The sequence below is a fragment of the Oncorhynchus gorbuscha genome, linkage group LG08 (assembly GCF_021184085.1).
Source record: "Oncorhynchus gorbuscha isolate QuinsamMale2020 ecotype Even-year linkage group LG08, OgorEven_v1.0, whole genome shotgun sequence".
NCBI lineage: Eukaryota > Metazoa > Chordata > Actinopteri > Salmoniformes > Salmonidae > Oncorhynchus > Oncorhynchus gorbuscha.
Genome location: NC_060180.1, coordinates 75,935,109 through 75,949,974, shown reverse-complemented (window position 1 = coordinate 75,949,974; position 14,866 = coordinate 75,935,109). Strand labels below are relative to the sequence as shown.

Genomic DNA, 14,866 nt, shown 5'->3' with positions numbered 1-14,866 from the left:
TGACCCATAATGGTTTAACAGAACAGTAACCCATAATGGTTTAACAGAACCGTAACGCTGCCCGTTCTGACCCATAATGGTTTAACAGAACCGTAACGCTGCCCGTTCTGACCCATAATGGTTTAACAGAACCGTAACTAACGCTGCCCGTTTTCGGTACCGTTGTATTATCGATGTTGTGTTTCTAGGGAGACCAAGATGGCAAGACGTCGGTGCGGGATCGTTTCAACGCCCGCCAGTTCATGTCCTGGTTGCAAGACGTGGACGACAAGTTCGATAAACTCAAGGTAAGCTTGGTCTCTGTAAACGTGGCCCTTCTGGCAGCAGTAAAACCAATGTTGGAACGTAAATACTCAATCTACGGTGGTGTGTTTTTGTTCATCCATTCGGTCTGATGCAGTAAGTGGCAACATATCGGTTTCCGGAGAGAGATTGGACTCTCTCTATTTGTATTAATTTGGCAAAACAAGCATCTCAATAATGTCAAAACGGTCTGAATCTGGTTTTAGGGTGAAGTTCATGTCTCATACCTTTCTCCTTCTCTCCGTAACTCTTCTCCTTTCCTCCTCCATCTTATTAATACACCCCCCCCCCCCCCAGACGTGTCTTCTGATGAGACAGCAGCACGAGGCAGCAGCTCTTAATGCTGTCCAGCGTCTCCATTGGCAGCTGAAGCTCCAGGAGCTGGATCCAGTCGTGTACAAGTCCACCTCCATCTTCGAGATACCCGAGTTCTACATCCCACTGGTAGAGGTCAACGACGACTTTGACCTCACGCCCATATGACCCGTGACCTTTAGGCTACACGACCCACGGTAAGGGTCAGGCAGAGGACTGATGAGGACGGATCATCTAGTGGCCATCTACCTCGAACAGGAATGAAGTGATGGAGGGGGTCACATGTTAGAAGGAATGAAGTAGAGAGAAGAAAGGTCAAGCACTGAAGTTGACGGAACTTGGGGGTGTGGTAGATCACCACTCTTGGGGGTGCGTGGTTAGAGAGCACCGCTCTTGGGGGGTGCGTGGTTAGAGAGCACCGCTCTTGGGGGTGCGTGGTTAGAGAGCACCGCTCTTGGGGGTGCGTGGTTAGAGAGCACCGCTCTTGGGGGTGCGTGGTTAGCGGGCACCGCCCTGTGGAGACTACCATCTCTGTGCCCGCTGCACCTTCCTCACCAGGCAGGGTTACGAAAAAGAAAAAAAAATTAATTCTACTTTTGTTTTCAAGTGCGTTTTGTTCATTACATAATGTACAGACTTGTGCTCTTAATTATTATTTTTTAACTTATTTTCTACGTAAAGATTGTGCATTTGTAAATAACCCATGTAATTATGGTTTTGAACTTGTACAGGGAAAAAATAAGTAATAGATATTTTAATCGTAAAAGGTTATTTTGTTTTGTCTGGACCAAAGTTGGTTTTTATATTGAGTCGGTGTCAAGTTCCTTGTTGTTACTATTGTTAAAGTCGATGTTATTGGCTTAACTCTTGAAGCATGTGTTGGATAGGATTTGGTTCCGTTTGGTTCTGTTGTTTCCTCCGTCTCCATTTCCCCTCTGGACTGGAGTTGGATCCAGGCACCACAACGAGGTGTTCATTCTCATGGAGTTGGATCCAGGCACCACAACGAGGTATTCATTCTCATGGAGTTGGATCCAGGCACCACAACGAGGTGTTCATTCTAATGGAGTTGGATCCAGGCACCACAACGAGGTGTTCATTCTAATGGAGTTGGATCCAGGCACCACAACGAGGTGTTCATTCTAATGGAGTTGGATCCAGGCACCACAATGGAGTTGGATCCAGGCACCACAACGTGTTCATTCTAATGGAGTTGGATCCAGGCACCACAACGAGGTGTTCATTCTAATGGAGTTGGATCCAGGCACCACAACGAGGTGTTCATTCTAATGGAGTTGGATCCAGGCACCACAACGAGGTGTTCATTCTAATGGAGTTGGATCCAGGCACCACAACGAGGTGTTCATTCTAATGGAGTTGGATCCAGGCACCACAACGAGGTGTTCATTCTAATGGAGTTGGATCCAGGCACCACAACGAGGTGTTCATTCTAATGGAGTTGGATCCAGGCACCACAACGAGGTGTTCATTCTAATGGAGTTGGATCCAGGCACCACAACGAGGTGTTCATTCTAATGGAGTTGGATCCAGGCACCACAACGAGGTGTTCATTCTAATGGAGTTGGATCCAGGCACCACAACGAGGTGTTCATTCTCATGGAGTTGGATCCAGGCACCACAACGAGGTGTTCATTCTCATGGAGTTGGATCCAGGCACCACAACGAGGTGTTCATTCTAATGGAGTTGGAGTTGGATCCAGGCACCACAACGAGGTGTTCATTCTAATGGAGTTGGATCCAGGCACCACAACGAGGTGTTCATTCTAATGGAGTTGGATCCAGGCACCACAACGAGGTGTTCATTCTAATGGAGTTGGATCCAGGCACCACAACGAGGTGTTCATTCTAATGGAGTTGTGATTTTTGGATGCTGCTGTTGTCGTTGCAGGCTTGGTAGCAGTTACTCCCCAGAAGAAGCTGTACCGTTGAAAGTTCAGTTAAACCTTCAAAGCAAGTCACTTGTCGTCATTCGCTCCCCTTCGTTTGCAACAAAAGAGTGCATCTGAAATGGCACCCTATTCCCTATATAGTACACTACTTTTCATCAGGAATCTATACTGGCTCTAGTGAAAAGTAGTGCACTATATAGGGAATAGGGTGCCATTTGGGATACCGGAACACTCCGTGTACAGCCTCTCTATCCCGTGCGTGCGTGCGTGCGTGCGTGCGTGCGTGCGTGCGTGCGTGTGTGTGTGTGTGTGTGTGTGTGTGTGGTCCGGTGGTTGTGTCATTAAAAAATACAACGCTTGTTGTGGCTTCTATTAGGAGAAGAAAATGCCCATCCTTTTCCAGTTTTAATGTGAGAATTTAATGCAACAAAACCTATTTTTTCAAATGTCATTTTGAACAGAAGTTCGAAAAAAATATGTCTATTTTAATATTTACTTGTTACATGACATGTACATATCTGTAATATATATATATATATATATAATTGAATAAATTTTATTGGTTGTGAATTCAAATCTTGTCTTGGTAGTTTTGGTTTCATCAACTTTTTTTGTGTCTATTAGCAAACCGTTATTATTGTGTTTATATATGCCTGACGACTACTGCTGAATTTGATTATTTATTAACTATCAATCACGCCAATAAACGCATATGGGCGTGGCGTTGGCCGCAGAGATGTGATCACTTGTGAGGCTAGGGTTTCACGGGTACATGGGGGGGGGAGAAATTAAGATTTTGTAAAGTGATTGTTTTTCTTTGGTAGAATCTGTTGGTGGCATCCTTCCAGTAGGTGGCGACAAACACAGCCCAGTAATGATGTCCCTAAATCAATGCTGTTAAATTGTTCAACCAGACGTTTAAGCTCCCGAATGGATCGGTCACTTACTGAGTTGTGTTGATTTGGCTAACTAACAGCTCCCTCTACAATAGCAAGATAAGATGTTACCCTATTATTATTATTATTATTATATAAGCACATCAGCGTCTCTCAGTGGGGGATGCCTATACACGGCTACTTGAGGGCTTCCGAGTTGCCCTTTCACCCCTAACGTGTGCAGATTGCCCCCTGTTCGCGGATTCTCTTGAAGAGCCAACAGACCCCGCCACACTGATTTCATCTCACCTGACTACCCGCCTGTCCAACCAATTGGAGAGCGAGGGCGTCAGTGCCCAAAAGACTGTTCTAGTATGGGCAGCGCCATTTTTGAAGTAGTCAACTGGGTGGGACTTCCTGTGGGTTAAGGAAGGATCACATAATTCCATCCAGGTCATCAGGAGGGATCAGCCAATGAATTATACTTGTGAGTAAAAACATTCCTTAACTGCAAGTGGCAGTAAATCACCATCCTGGTCTTTAAACCTGTTCAGACAACACCCTCCAGGGGGCAGTAAATCACCATCCTGGTCTTTATACCTGTTCAGACAACACCCTCCAGGTGGCAGTAAATCACCATCCTGGTCGTTATACCTGTTCAGACAACACCCTCCAGGTGGCAGTAAATCACCATCCTGGTCGTTATACCTGTTCAGACAACACCCTCCAAGGGGCAGCACCCTGGCAGTTTGTTTCCCGACTCGTAGAATGAGATGGACTGCAAAATGGAGATCAATGGTGCTGTCACCTACACCATAATACTGCCGCGCTCTCACCTACACCATAATACTGCCGCGCTCTCACCTACACCATAATACTGCCGCGCTCTCACCTACACCATAATACTGCCGCGCTCTCACCAACACCATAATACTGCCGCGCTCTCACCTACACCATAATACTGCCGCGCTCTCACCTACACCATAATACTGCCGCGCTCTCACCTACACCATAATACTGCCGCGCTCTCACCTACACCATAATACTGCCGCGCTCTCACCACCATAATACTGCCGAGCTCTCACCTACACCATAATACTGCCGTGCTCTCACCTACACCATAATACTGCCGCGCTCTCACCTACACCATAATACTGCCGCGCTCTCACCTACACCATAATACTGCCGGCTCTCACCTACACCATAATACTGCCGCGCTCACCTACACCATAATACTGCCGCGCTCTCACCTACACCATAATACTGCCGCGCTCTCACCTACACCATAATACTGCCGCGCTCTCACCTACACCATAATACTGCCGCGCTCTCACCTACACCATAATACTGCCGCGCTCTCACCTACACCATAATACTGCCGCGCTCTCACCTACACCATAATACTGCCGCGCTCTCACCTACACCATAATACTGCCGTGCTCTCACCTACACCATAATACTGCCGCGCTCTCACCTACACCATAATACTGCCGATAGAATATCTATTGAGGTCGTTGATTCGGGTCAGTTTTAACAAATCGTTGGTCACCGCCTTTAAAAAATAATAATAATAATAAAAATCATTTTGGGGTAAAAAATGTTTTGTCTGACTTGCGCCTCGATGTCGACTGAATGATCTTAATTTTTTTTTTATGTGCTCAAAAGGTCATGAAGTTTTGACTGCAGGTTTATGTAGTTGCTCTTCACCCTCTTCATCCTGCAGTGGGCGGGATCTATTGTCAACCAATCATTAGAGGGTTTATGTTTGACCCACGTGAACGTAACCCGAAGACTTGACTGAAGCGGGAACAAACTTTGCTGCAATGAATATACTGTATATGAATATACTGTAATTCAAATACTGCCATTCATATACTGTATATGAATATACTGTAATTCAAATACTGCCATTCATATACTGTATATGAATATACTGCCATTCATATACTGCCATTCATATACTGCCATTCATATACTGCCATTCATATACTGTATATGAATATACTGCCATTCATATACTGCCATTCATATACTGTATATGAATATACTGCCATTCATATACTGCCATTCATATACTGCCATTCATATACTGCCATTCATATACTGTATATGAATATACTGCCATTCATATACTGCCATTCATATACTGCCATTCATATACTGCCATTCATATACTGTATATGAATATACTGCCATTCATATACTGCCATTCATATACTGTATATGAATATACTGCCATTCATATACTGCCATTCATATACTGTATATGAATATACTGCCATTCATATACTGTATATGAATATACTGTAATTCAAATACTGTATATGAATATACTGCCATTCATATACTGTATATGAATATACTGCCATTCATATACTGCCATTCATATACTGTATATGAATATACTGCCATTCATATACTGTATATGAATATACTGTAATTCAAATACTGTATATGAATATACTGCCATTCATATACTGTATATGAATATACTGCCATTCATATACTCTATATGAATATACTGTAATTCAAATACTGTATATGAATATACTGCCATTCATATACTGTATATGAATATACTGCAATGAATATACTGTATATGAATATACTGTAATTCAAATACTGTATATGAATATACTGCCATTCATATACTGTATATGAATATACTGTAATGAATATACTGTATATGAATATACTGCCATTCATATACTGTATATGAATATACTGCAATGAATATACTGTATATGAATATACTGCAATGAATATACTGTATATGAATATACTGCAATGAATATACTGTATATGAATATACTGCAATGAATATACTGTATATGAATATACTGCAATGAATATACTGTATATGAATATACTGCAATGAATATACTGTATATGAATATACTGCAATGAATATACTGTATATGAATATACTGCAATGAATATACTGTATATGAATATACTGCAATGAATATACTGTATATGAATATACTGCAATGAATATACTGTATATGAATATACTGCAATGAATATACTGTATATGAATATACTGCAATGAATATACTGTATATGAATATACTGCAATGAATATACTGTATATGAATATACTGCAATGAATATACTGTATATGAATATACTGCAATGAATATACTGTATATGAATATACTGCAATGAATATACTGTATATGAATATACTGCAATGAATATACTGTATATGAATATACTGCAATGAATATACTGTATATGAATATACTGCAATGAATATACTGTATATGAATATACTGCAATGAATATACTGTATATGAATATACTGCAATGAATATACTGTATATGAATATACTGCAATGAATATACTGTATATGAATATACTGCAATGAATATACTGTATATGAATATACTGTATATGAATATACTGCAATGAATATACTGTATATGAATATACTGCAATGAATATACTGTATATGAATATACTGCAATGAATATACTGTATATGAATATACTGTATATGAATATACTGCAATGAATATACTGTATATGAATATACTGTATATGAATATACTGTATATGAATATACTGCAATGAATATACTGTATATGAATATACTGCAATGAATATACTGTATATGAATATACTGCAATGAATATACTGTATATGAATATACTGCAATGAATATACTGTATATGAATATACTGCAATGAATATACTGTATATGAATATACTGCAATGAATATACTGTATATGAATATACTGCAATGAATATACTGTATATGAATATACTGCAATGAATATACTGTATATGAATATACTGCAATGAATATACTGTATATGAATATACTGCATATGAATATACTGTATATGAATATACTGCATATGAATATACTGCATATGAATATACTGCAATGAATATACTGTATATGAATATACTGTATATGAATATACTGTATATGAATATACTGCATATGAATATACTGTATATGAATATACTGCAATGAATATACTGTATATGAATATACTGCATATGAATATACTGTATATGAATATACTGCATATGAATATACTGTATATGAATATACTGTATATGAATATACTGTATATGAATATACTGCATATGAATATACTGTATATGAATATACTGCATATGAATATACTGTATATGAATATACTGCAATGAATATACTGTATATGAATATACTGCAATGAATATACTGTATATGAATATACTGCATATGAATATACTGTATATGAATATACTGCAATGAATATACTGCAATGAATATACTGTATATGAATATACTGTATATGAATATACTGCAATGAATATACTGTATATGAATATACTGTATATGAATATACTGCATATGAATATACTGTATATGAATATACTGTATATGAATATACTGCAATGAATATACTGTATATGAATATACTGCAATGAATATACTGTATATGAATATACTGCAATGAATATACTGTATATGAATATACTGCAATGAATATACTGTATATGAATATACTGCAATGAATATACTGTATATGAATATACTGCAATGAATATACTGTATATGAATATACTGTAATTCAAATACTGCCATTCATATACTGTATATGAATATACTGCATATGAATATACTGTATATGAATATACTGTAATTCAAATACTGCCATTCATATACTGTATATGAATATACTGCATATGAATATACTGTATATGAATATACTGTAATTCAAATACTGCCATTCATATACTGTATATGAATATACTGTAATTCAAATACTGCCATTCATATACTGTATATGAATATACTGCCATGAATATACTGCATATGAATATACTGCAATGAATATACTGTATATGAATATACTGCAATGAATATACTGTATATGAATATACTGCAATGAATATACTGTATATGAATATACTGTAATTCAAATACTGCCATTCATATACTGTATATGAATATACTGCATATGAATATACTGTATATGAATATACTGTAATTCAAATACTGCCATTCATATACTGTATATGAATATACTGCATATGAATATACTGTATATGAATATACTGTAATTCAAATACTGCCATTCATATACTGTATATGAATATACTGTAATTCAAATACTGCCATTCATATACTGTATATGAATATACTGCCATGAATATACTGCATATGAATATACTGCATATGAATATACTGTATATGAATATGCTGCAATGAATATACTGCAATGAATATACTGTATATGCATATACTGTAATTCAAATACTGCCATTCATATACTGTATATGAATATACGACAGTGGAGTCATACACATGAATGTGATATTTGAGGCTTTCGCTTAATGGTTGAGTGTATGATTTAAGTTTGTGGGTGTGGTATGAAGGTTGAAGATGTGTTTTTATTTCGACATTCTAAAGACCAGTGTTTTAGATGCATGCCAAACTGTTAAGGCCTACATAAAGCTGTCCCAACAACAAAGCTTTCTTTTCAGCGCCATGGAGTGAATCCTTACCACCGCTACACCTGGCTACACATGGCTAGCAGCGGAGCCTTGTCTGGCAGCCAAACAGTTTGTTCAGCCTCATTTACTGCCTTTTAAAAAACACAGTTTAAACAAGTCAGCCATATCAGCTAATGTGGTTTCTACTGACAATGGAGATGTACAAACTATGGCGTAAGGGGAAGACAAGTGGATTAGAGGGGACAAGTGTATAAGAGGGGACAAGTGGATAAGAGGGGACAAGTGGATAAGAGGGGACAAGTGGATAAGAGGGGACAAGTGGATAAGAGGGGACGACAAGTGGATAAGAGGGGACGACAAGTGGATAAGAGGGGACGACAAGTGGATAAGAGGGGACGACAAGTGGATAAGAGGGGGACGACAAGTGGATAAGAGGGGGAGACAAGTGGATAAGAGGGGGACGACAAGTGGATAAGAGGGGGAGACAAGTGGATAAGGGGATGAGTGGATAAGAGGGGACAAGTGGATAAGAGGGGACAAGTGGATAAGAGGGGACAAGTGGATAAGAGGGGACGAGTGGATAAGAGGGGACGAGTGGATAAGAGGGGACGAGTGGATAAGAGGGGACGAGTGGATAAGAGGGGACGAGTGGATAAGAGGGGACGAGTGGATAAGAGGGGACGAGTGGATAAGAGGGGACGAGTGGATAAGAGGGGACAAGTGGATAAGAGGGGACAAGTGGATAAGAGGGGACAAGTGGATAAGAGGGGACAAGTGGATAAGAGGGGACAAGTGGATAAGAGGGGACAAGTGGATAAGAGACAATCTGTAATTTAGATTAAGACATTAATGAGCGAGCTAGGACGGACGTTTGTCAGTATAACTATTTGTTCAGCACTTTTGAAATGTAAAGTTACAGAATTCAGAACATGGTCCGTTCTTAGTGTATTCCCTGTACACCAAGTCAGAACTGTAGGACAAATAAAGGGGGCATATAAACAGACAATGAATGCTCTTAGAATATTCAATGATTTCATTTCTCTAAAACAGGCTATAGGCTAAATGTGCACCACAAAGTTACAGTGAGGGGAAAAAAGTAAGTTTGCCAACTGACAAAGAAATGATCAGTCTATAATTTCAATGGTAGGTTTATTTGAAGTGAGAGACGGTCGGTGTCGGTTAGGACATCTACTTTGTGCATGGCACAAGTAATTTTTCCAATAATTGTTTACAGACCGATTATTTCACTTAGAATTCACTGTATCACAATCCCAGTGGGTCAGAAGTTTACATACACTAAGTTGACTATGCCTTTAAATAGCTTGGAAAATTCCAGAAAATTATATAATGGCTTTAGAAACTTCTGATAGGCTAATTGACATCATTTGAGTCAATTGGAGGTGTACCTGTGGATGTATTTCAAGGCCTACTTTCGAACTCAGTGCCTCTTTGCTTGACATCATGGGAAAATCAAAAGAAATCAGCCAAGACTTCAGGAAAAAAAATTGTAGACCTCCACGAGTCTGGTTCATCCTTGGGAGCAATTTCCAAATGCCTGGAGGTACCACGTTCATCTGTACAAACAATAATATGCAAGTATAATGTGTATATGTGGTCCTTCTGTAGCTCAGTTGGTAGAGCATGGCGCTTGTAACGCCAGGGTAGTGGGTTCCATCCCCGGGACCACCCATACGTAGAATGTATGCACACATGAGTGTAAGTCGCTTTGGATAAAAGCGTCTGCTAAATGGCATATATTATTATATTATTATTATATTATTATTATATTACATTGGGGAACACGCAGCCATCATACCACTCAGGAAGGAGACACGTTCTGTCTCCTAGAGATGAACGCACTTTGGTGAAAAAAGGGCATATCAATCCCAGAACAAATCAAATCCATTTGTATTTGTCACATACACATGGTTAGCAGATGTTAATGTGAGTGTAGCGAAATGCTTGTGCTTCTAGTTCCGACAATGCAGTAATAACCAACAAGTAATCTAGCTAACAATTCAAAACTACTACCTTATAGACACAAGTGTAAGGGGATAAAGAATATGTACATAAGGATACATGAATGAGTGATGGTACAGAGCGGAATAGGCAAGATACAGTAGATGGTATTGAGTGCAGTATATACATATGAGATGAGTATGTAAACAAAGTGGCATAGTTAAAGTGGCTAGTGATACATGTATTACATAAGGATGCAGTAGATGATATAGAGTACAGTATATACGTATACATATGAGATGAATAATGTAGGGTATGTAAACATTATATTAGGTAGCATTGTTTAAAGTGGCTAGTGATATATTTTACATAATTTCCCATCAATTCCCATTATTAAAGTGGCTGGAGTTGAGTCAGTGTGTTGGCAGCAAACACTCAATGTTAGTGGTGGCTGTTTAACAGTCTGATGGCCTTGAGATAGAAGCTGTTTTTCAGTCTCTCGGTCCCAGCTTTGATGCACCTGTACTGACCCCGCCTTCTGGATGATAGCGGGGTGAACAGGCAGTGGCTCGGGTGGTTGTTGTCCTTGATGATCTTTATGGCCTTCCTGTGACATCGGGTGGTGTAGGTGTCCTGGAGGGCAGGTAGTTTGCCCCGGTGATGCAGACCTCACTACCCTCTGGAGAGCCTTACGGTTGTGGGCGGAGCAGTTGCCATACCAGGCGGTGATACAGCCCGACAGAATGCTCTCGATTGTGCATCTGTAGAAGTTTGTGAGTGCTTTTGGTGACAAGCCGAATTTCTTCAGCCTCCTGAGGTTGAAGAGGCGCTGCTGCGCCTTCTTCACGACGCTGTCAGTGTGAGTGGACCAATTCAGTTTGTCTGTGATGTGTATGCCGAGGAACTTAAAACTAGCTACCCTCTCCACTACTGTTCCATCGATGTGGATAGGGGGGTGTTCCCTCTGCTGTTTCCTGAAGTCCACAATCATCTCCTTAGTTTTGTTGACGTTGAGTGTGAGGTTATTTTCCTGACACCACACTCCGAGGGCCCTCACCTCCTCCCTGTAGGCCGTCTCGTCGTTGTTGGTAATCAAGCCTACCACTGTTGTGTCGTCCGCAAACTTGATGATTGAGTTGGAGGCGTGCGTGGCCACGCAGTCGTGGGTGAACAGGGAGTACAGGAGAGGGCTCAGAACGCACCCTTGTGGGGCCCCAGTGTTGAGGATCAGTGGGGTGGAGATGTTGTTGCCTACCCTCACCACCTGGGGGCGGCCCGTCAGGAAGTCCAGTACCCAGTTGCACAGGGCGGGGTCGAGACCCAGGGTCTCGAGCTTGATGACGAGCTTGGAGGGCACTATGGTGTTAAATGCCGAGCTGTAGTCGATGAACAGCATTCTCACGTAGGTATTCCTCTTGTCCAGATGGGTTTGGGCAGTGTGCAGTGTGGTTGAGATTGCATCGTCTGTGGACCTATTTGGGCGGTAAGCAAATTGGAGTGGGTCTAGGGTGTCAGGTAGGGTGGAGGTGATATGGTCCTTGACTAGTCTCTCAAAGCACTTCATGATGACGGAAGTGAGTGCTACGGGGCGGTAGTCGTTTAACTCAGTTACCTTAGCTTTCTTGGGAACAGGAACAATGGTGGCCCTCTTGAAGCATGTGGGAACAACAGACTGGGATAGGGATTGATTGAATATGTCCGTAAACACACCAGCCAGCTGGTCTGCGCATGCTCTGAGGGCGCGCCTGGGGATGCCGTCTGGGCCTGCAGCCTTGCGAGGGTTGACACGTTTAAATGTTTTCCTCACGTCGGCTGCAGTGAAGGAGAGTCCGCATGTTTTAGTTGCAGGCCGTGTCAGTGGCACTGTATTGTCCTCAAAGCGGGAAAAAAAGTTATTTAGTCTGCCTGGGAGCAAGACATCCTGGTCTGTGACGGTGCTGGTTTTCTTTTTGTAATCCGTGATTGACTGTAGACCCTGCCACATACCTCTTGTGTCTGAGCCGTTGAATTGAGATTCAAAGGACCTTGTGAAGATGCTGGAAGAAACCGGTACAAAAGTATCTATATCCACAGTAAAACTATATCAACATAACCTGAAAGGCCACTCGGCAAGGAAGAAGCCACTGCCCCAAAACTGCCATAAAAAAACAGACTACAGTTTGCAACTGCACATTGGGACAAAGATCATACTTTTTTGAGAAATGTCCTCTGGTATGATGAAACACAAATATAACTGTTTGACCATTATGTTTGGCGGAAAATGGTGAGGCTTGCAAGCCGAAGAACACCATCCCAACCGTGATGCACGTGGGTGGCAGCATCATGTTGTGGGGGTGCCTTGCTGCAGGAGGGACTGGTGCACTTCACAAAATAGATGACCTCATCAGGGAGGGAAATTATGTGGCTATATTGAAGCAACATCTCCAGACATCAGTCAGGAAGTTAAAGCTTGATCACAAATCAGTCTTCCAAATGGACAATGACCCCAAGCATACAAATCAAATCAAATTTATTTTATATAGCCCTCAGTACATCAGCTGATATCTCAAAGTGCTGTACAGAAACCCAGCCCAAAACCCCAAAACAGCAAGAAATGCAGGTGTAGAAGCACGGTGGTTAGGAAAAACTCCCTAGAAAGGCCAAAACCTAGGAAGAAACCTAGAGAGGAACCAGGCTATGTGGGGTGGCCAGTCTTCTTCTGGCAGTGCCGGGTGGAGATTATAACAGAACATGGCCAAGATGTTCAAATGTTCATAAATGACCAGCATGGTCGAATAATAATAAGGCAGAACAGTTTGACTTACTTCCAAAGTTGTGGCAAAATGGTTTAAGGACAACAAAGTCAAGGTATTGGAGTGGCCATCACAAAGCCCTGACCTCAATCCTATAGAAAATATGTGGGCAGAACTGAAAAAGCATGTGTGAGTAAGGAGGCCTACAAACCTGACTCAGTTACACCAGCTCTGTCAGGAGGAATGGGCCAAAAGTCTCGCAAATTATTGTAGGAAGCTTGTGGAAGGCTACCCGAAACGTTTGACCTAAGTTAAACAATTATAAGGCAATGCTACCAAATACTAATTGAGTGTATGTAAACTTCTGACCCACTGGGAATGTGATGAAAGAAATAAAAGCTGAAATAAATCATTCTCTCTCCTATTATTCTGACATTTCACATTCTTAAAATAAAGTGGTGATCCTAACTGACCTAAGACAGAGAATTGTTACTAGGATTAAATGTCAGGAATTGTGAAAAACTGAGTTTAAATGTATTTGGCTAAGGTGTATGTAAACATCCGACTTCAACTGTACCTGGAGATTCCTTCAAAACGATTGCCTACAGTTGCCGTGGCACTGAAAGATTGGGTGACCAGGGCCATCTGGGAATTCCCCCTCCTGGGGGAATTCAGGCGTGTGAAGGCTACCTGTGTCCTGCATAACATCCTGAGGGGATCTACAGCTCGTCGCTGTATGTTTCAAGGATGGGGTCCAACAACGCAGGGAGATCTTCTTCAAAGAGGTTCAAAGAGCTTGCAACACTGTAGACTACAGCCAAAAGTCTGCTGCCTCAGTTTGTATGATGGCAATTTGCATATATTCCAGAATGTTATGAAGAGTGAACAGATGAATTGCAATGAATTGCAAAGTCCCTCTTTGCCATGCAAATTAACTGAATCCCCCAAAAACATTTCCACTGCATTTCATCCCTGCCACAAAAGGACCAGCTGACATCATGTCAGTGATTCTCTCGTTAACACAGGTGAGTGTTGACGAGGACAAGGCTGGAGATCACTCTGTCATGCTGATTGAGTTTGAATAACAGACTGGAAGCTTTAAAAGAAGGGTGGTGCTTGGAATCATTGTTCTTCTTCTGTCAACCATGGTTACCTGCAAGGAAACACGTGCCATCATTGCTTTGCACACAAAGGGCTTCACAGGATATTGCTGCCAGTAAGATTGCACATAAATCAACCATTTATGGGTTCATCAAGAACTTCAAGGAGAGCGGTTCAATTGTTGTGAAGAAGGCTTCAGTGTGCCCAAGAAAA

At 40.8% G+C, this 14,866-nt stretch overlaps 1 protein-coding gene across 1 annotated transcript in view; it reads left to right on the top strand.

Moving 5' to 3' along the window:
- The window catches only part of LOC124042190 (ankyrin repeat domain-containing protein 12-like), a 90,327-nt gene extending 88,548 nt beyond the window's left edge, over nt 1–1,779 (top strand). Inside the window, 2 exon segments of the mRNA XM_046360594.1 lie at nt 189–287; nt 601–1,779. Of these exon segments, the coding sequence (XP_046216550.1) occupies nt 189–287; nt 601–786 (285 nt within the window). The 3' untranslated portion in view covers nt 787–1,779.
- The last annotated feature ends 13,087 nt before the right edge of the window (nt 1,780–14,866 follow it).